Source organism: Lycium ferocissimum, chromosome 10 (genome assembly GCF_029784015.1).
Source record: "Lycium ferocissimum isolate CSIRO_LF1 chromosome 10, AGI_CSIRO_Lferr_CH_V1, whole genome shotgun sequence".
NCBI lineage: Eukaryota > Viridiplantae > Streptophyta > Magnoliopsida > Solanales > Solanaceae > Lycium > Lycium ferocissimum.
In genome coordinates, this window is record NC_081351.1 from 49,475,826 (window position 1) to 49,481,525 (window position 5,700).

The window sequence follows — 5,700 nt, forward strand, 5'->3', positions numbered from 1 at the left end:
GTTTTACAATCACATCAGCAAGTCACCTAGTAAGTTATTTTGTTTGCGTAATTACAATATAGAATCAATAGGTCAGAATTTGAACTATATGTTCAAGTGATAATTTAGGTTTTTGAAGTGTTGAAATGGTGGCTAAAGGTGTCGACAAGTTGTAAAAAGGGCCACATCACCAAAAAGTCCACATAGTGCATCCAGATTATATTGTCAATTCTTCTAGAAGAAAATTTCAAATCCTCCTTTTTGGTAAACCTAAACCAAAATGCATTAGATCATAAGAATACGCCTTTCTATGATATATGCATACATCTTTGTACATGTACCATTACCTTGGTAAATCTCCCTTTTTTAAACTCTTTATGGTGCACAATTAAACTTATAAGTTCACGTTTGATAAATTTTCTTTCAATTATTGGTACTTATATCTCTTTCCCTTTTTAGGTGCTAAAGCACTTTAAATTTCAAACAAATCCTCAGCGTAAGTGATACTAGTAAAACACTTCCGATACAATCAACCAGAAAAGAGAAAAAAGATTTTTTCTCAATGAAATAAAGTTGTGTTCACCTGTTGTAAATACCTATCAAATGACGTTTTTATATGCAGGAACTGGGACAAAAATTTATGTGCTAAAAGATACAAATAAATTGAGCACTGATAAGGGGAGAAATGAGGGGTATGAAATACTCGAGAGTCTAGTTGAATAATCTATCTTTTGCAAAACTGAGGAAACCTCATTTACTATTCTAAACGTTATCTTTGTCTTCCGCTTTCTCATGTAGCAGAGGAACAAACTCCATCTTGTTCTTTGGAGTACGAGGAGTCCGTGGTGTACGAGGAGCCTCTTGAGGCTGTTGTGATAGAAGGTGCCTCACATAACCATAGAACGTACATCCAACGAGCGTCACTCCACAGCCCAAAGCATTCATAGCTGAGATTGGGTTTCGGAATATTAGCCATGAAAATGTAACAGCAACGGCGACCTGTTAAAGAGGATTATCACAAGAAGAAATTCATGTTAAAGATGGTCTGGACCAAAGGCAAATGCCAGCTTTCCAGTATAATCAAATGACTTGGTAGAGAATGCAGCCAACGAAATGCCAAAGACTAATTAATAAGCAAGGATCTAGTATTTGGTCTGATTTCAACATGAAACCAGTGTTATCAAAGGCACACTTAAGCCGTGAAGCAAGGCACAAATTGTGTTGGGCCCTTCGCCTCGCTTAGCGGACGTTTCAGTGTCGTCATCAAGGCTCTAATGCATACTTTTTCCTTGCCAATGAGCGTAATCGTAAAGAAATGACACTAACAATTGATATTTCACTTTATCGTAATTTTTTTTCAATTTCTTTGTCCATATATTTGTTATTCTTGCTTGTAATTATTAGTCTTGGACTACACATACATATTTGTGTTTTCTTCTCCATTTGCACCTTTCATCATTAAAGCTCACGATTTATTTGGCTTTGCACCTAAAGCCCCAACGGACCTTAGAGTTCTGTTGCGTTTTTTGCCTTTGATAACACTGCATGAAACTTGATTGCTTGTCTGACACCTGAAGAGTGAAAGTGCATTTCGGGAGGAGAAAAGAGAGGACCTCACCTTAAGGTTTCCAGCAACATTGAAAGTTACAGCAGTTGTGGAGTGGATGACATAGAAGATAGAGAAGTTAAGGCAGAACGCCAGCACTCCAGACCCAAAAATAAGAAGCATGGCTGGGACCACTGAGGGGAAAGTGTATAACCATTCTACAACTCCAGGTCCTTCAAAGAGTAAAGCTGGCAGAGCCAATATCATAGTTGCATAGGGAGCCATGTAGTAAACTGTGTTTATACTGGAGAACAATAATAAACCAACATTAGTCACAACACATCTACTAGCAGAAGAGATAAAAGTAGAAATGAAAATCTGTAACTCCATGCCTTTTTCTATTTCTTCGCGACAAACAGTAGGCTAATAAGTAATATGTTATATATAAAAATAAAACATATAGCACGAGTAAAGTTTAGACAGATCAACAACTGAAAATAGATTCAATGCATATTACAGAAGATTCCTGACAATCAGATTGAAGCTATAGTTTTGCAAATGTTAGTTTAATTGTTCAATATCACCTAGTCGAAACATACATAAGAAACATAGAGCAAGGTGGATGCATTAATATCCAAGAATCAAGATGGTTCTTTTTCTTTTTAAATAGTTCATGAACCATAGTTTAACTAGAAATAAACAAGAATAAGGAAGTAGAAAGAATAGCATCCAAAATTTGGTATTTAGGAAAAACAAAAGCACGAAGGAGCCGTTTGGTTGACAGTCTAGTTATGCAAGATCATAGTATATGAGGACTGTTTATGCGGTGAATAATAACGTGTAAATTGTTATGCGGTGAATAATACTGCAAGGATTGTTATCTGTGAAAACTAATAATACCAATAATAAAAATACACGAACTATTATGTTGGAGTTGCTAATTTAAGGGAATTTTATCTTCAAATACTCTTATGCACATATTGGTAATACACAGTATCTCATCACACATTCTATCCCGCTTGATATAATACTTGGTTTTTTTTATGGGGCAATATAATACATAGGTTTTTTAGGCATTAGTAAAGCAGATCTAATACTGGAAGCAAAACACTACAGCAGTTATCCCAGTTATACAGGAAACCAAACATTGTATTAGTTATGCAGAGATTACACTGGTAACACAGAGTGCTATGTTGCAAACTAAACGTCATGTTAGTTATTCAGAATTTTGTGTGGGGTATTATTTTCCCTTATGTGGCCAACCAAATAACCTCCAAGTTTCTACGCATTAGCAGGGGATAAATCACTTCCGGACAAGCATGATTGCAAATTACTATCCCCATTGTCACCTGATTTGTTTGTGGTAAAAGAATAGCGGTAAAAGTTCTGTTACATCTCAAGCAATTCCTTTTGATTGACATGATAGAGGAATACATGTTACCTACAAGGAGGGGGAGGAAAAGGTAGGTACTAACCTGTCAAATTTGTACCCATGCAGCAAGGATTCTGCTAGAATAGTTTTTGTAGAAGTAGCAAGACAGCCAAATAACGCAGCACAGAACCCAAAAGTGTTGAAACTGAGCTCAGTAACAGAAGTAAGCAGAATTCCTCCAACAATGGGAATCAGAGAAGCCCAGATCCTCCAGTCAAAGCTCTTTCTCCAAACTAGCCACTGCAAAATCACTGTTCAAACACAGTTACTAGAAGCAAATATAGGCTGAAAATGGTAAGTAGAGGCCTCGGAAGGGCTTTGTGGATCAAGCTTTACCTGTTGTTGCAGGAGTAAATGACTTTATGGTCTGCATAAAAGAGACAGGAATATATCGCAGGCTTACATTCCCCAAAACTATGTTGATACAGAACACAAATGACATGGGAAAAATTCTTCTCCACTGATCTGTGGGATCAACCACGATGAGTGGTTTAAGTTTGAGCAATTTAATTACCACGTATGCACCAATAGCTGAGCATATGAAGTGTACACAAGATACTGTCAAAGGAAATGTAAAATCCAGTTTCTGCAAAGATGAGTAGAGTATACAACCATAAGAAGAGATATTGCAAGAAAGCATTACATGTGTACAACATGATCATACCCTCTTACCAGAATATCAGCTCTGCAGTTATAATTCAGAAGGAACATGAAGTTACTTTCCATCATATAAAATGTTGCTCAATCTTTCGAAGAAGAACAAAAAGTAGAAAGTGCACATGCTAAAATATGTCAACCTAAAATGCTGAAAAGTTCCACCAAGTAGACATGAATTTATTTGCCGACAATAAACTAAAGTAATTACTCAATTACTGTGTCAATGAGTAATACAAGCACAGCGACCAGAATTCTGATTGATGGGTGCCTACTAATGCTGTCAAACTTAGAACTGGGACTGGGATTTGGAGGGAGGTAATAGTGGGAGAGTAGTGACAGTGGTGTGCAAAATAAGACTGTTATCATTTTCAAGGCATTGTGATTTAGATCAGAGAGGAAGCCTGAGGAGAGTGAAGGTTCCAGTATTTGCTAGCTATAGTGGGAGGGAAGAGAGAGAGTATTGGCTTAAGACTTCAGACTAGGATGGTAATGAACGAGAAGCCAGCGCTAGCGCCTGGCATTAGGCATTTGGATGGTTTGTCGGAACTGGCTGAAAGTAGCAACAAGAAATAAATGTATTTTTTGATGTTTGTTAGGCTCAATTAGAGCCTTAATAACAAAACATTCAAACCCCACAATTCATCAACATACAAGAGATCAGCCAAAAATCATATAGATATAATACACACACACACACACACATAAAACACATCTCAACTATCTTCTCAGCGTTGCAGCTCCATTTAATAGCTGGAACGCAACAACCCCTGAATAAAACTGTGGAATTAGCAAGAGCCGCCAGTGCAGCCTTGGCGTAGTAGTTATATAGAAGAATTACAGGTTTTGGATCAAATCTAGAACAAATTTCTGCCTGGCGGGATAGCATTTTAATATATTCTGACGTTATTTAAAGAAAAAAAACGATATAACTCAAACAAGTAATGTAGCACTATTTAAGCCTGATGAGATCACAGAAGAAACCAATTCCAAGATTATAAATTATCAAGAATGGTATAAGAAAGAAACCTGAAAGATCCATTTGTTCATGATAATAACAGCAACATTGAAACCCCACCATTGTAGAATAGCAAAAAGAGATCGAATCACAGTCCACTCACACAACACACCTTCCTCCATTTCTCTCTAAATATAGGCACGTCTGTACATAAATAGAGGCCAAATTTAGCTAATTTGGAGATGGGTAAGAAGCAAATGAGTCATCTATAGAGAGACCCCACAAAGGAAAATTGGAGAAAAATAGGAAAGGAGTAATGCAACAGTGAAAGAGAAAAGAAGAAAGAATGTCCGGTCTCTTTGCTGTCTTAGGAAATGAAAGATCCGACTTGACACGTCTTCCTATGTTTCATCAAACCTACCAGATTTGTTTTGGATCGGCTTTACTTATTTTAGGGTGCTTTTAAGTAAAACAAGAGTATTCAGTATCAAATCAAGAAAAAATTAATTTTATATTTTCATGTTAAGTGATCAAATCTCAATACCTATTTAATTAAAAGTTATTTAGTTAAATAACTTATTTTTGCTCAGGAGTTAATATTTTCTTATCGAATGTGCGAATGGCTAAGTGGACACTCTTTTTGAACGGAGTGAGTATTTGGACATTGAAATTGTGATCGGTCACTAATATAAATTAGAGTTATTGAATCTTTGTGATTGATTTGACGTGAAAACAACTTTTTGTGTTTTTCAACTTCTGGAAGATTCAGGAATTCAACTCTGGAAAAAGGTAAAAGATTATTCATGTCGAACGGCCACTTAGTAGGCGTTTGGCCATAAATATCAAAAATAAATTCATTTTTTTTGGAATTTTTAAAGTTGTGTTTGGCCCTAGTTTTTAAAATTGTAGTTTTTGATAAAATATAGTTATAAAAAAGTGAAAAAAGTGAATTTTTTTTAAAAACAAATTTTTTGAGTTTTTGGTATTCCAGAATACAACTTCAAGTTGTATTCGGAATATTTATTGCCAAACGTCCAAAAGTGAAAAAAGTGAAAAAAAAAAAATTCGAACAAAAAGTGAATAATTTTTATGGCCAAACAGCACCTTAATTTTATGAATCACCACTAATTT

General features: G+C 35.7%; 1 protein-coding gene across 2 annotated transcripts; it reads right to left on the reverse strand.

The window, feature by feature from the left end:
• Positions 1 to 470: 470 nt before the first annotated feature.
• Positions 471 to 5,030, reverse strand: LOC132034183 (UDP-galactose transporter 1-like). 2 transcript variants are annotated; one of them, XM_059424461.1, is made up of 6 exons: positions 4,918 to 5,030; positions 4,641 to 4,771; positions 3,294 to 3,543; positions 3,001 to 3,208; positions 1,598 to 1,829; positions 471 to 978 (listed from the first exon to the last, which is right to left on the reverse strand). In XM_059424461.1, the coding sequence occupies exons 2-6, from the start codon at positions 4,749 to 4,751 to the stop codon at positions 742 to 744; spliced, it is 1,038 nt and encodes a 345-aa protein (XP_059280444.1). In that variant the 5' UTR covers positions 4,752 to 4,771; positions 4,918 to 5,030; the 3' UTR covers positions 471 to 741. The 2 variants fall into 2 exon arrangements, with proteins under 2 accessions (XP_059280444.1, XP_059280443.1); XM_059424460.1 differs by having other exon boundaries at positions 4,641 to 5,002.
• Positions 5,031 to 5,700: the final 670 nt, after the last annotated feature.

Excerpts from the sequence above, each read along its gene's own strand:
- LOC132034183 (XM_059424461.1), bottom strand. The coding sequence starts at position 4,751 with ATGGAGGAAGGTGTGTTGTGTGAGTGGACTGTGATTCGATCTCTTTTT. Across the intron at positions 1,830-3,000 it reads CATGGGTACAAATTTGACAG|TATAAACACAGTTTACTACA; the intron begins GTTAGTACCTAC and ends ATTGTTCTCCAG. Across the intron at positions 979-1,597 it reads ATGTTGCTGGAAACCTTAAG|GTCGCCGTTGCTGTTACATT; the intron begins GTGAGGTCCTCT and ends CCTCTTTAACAG.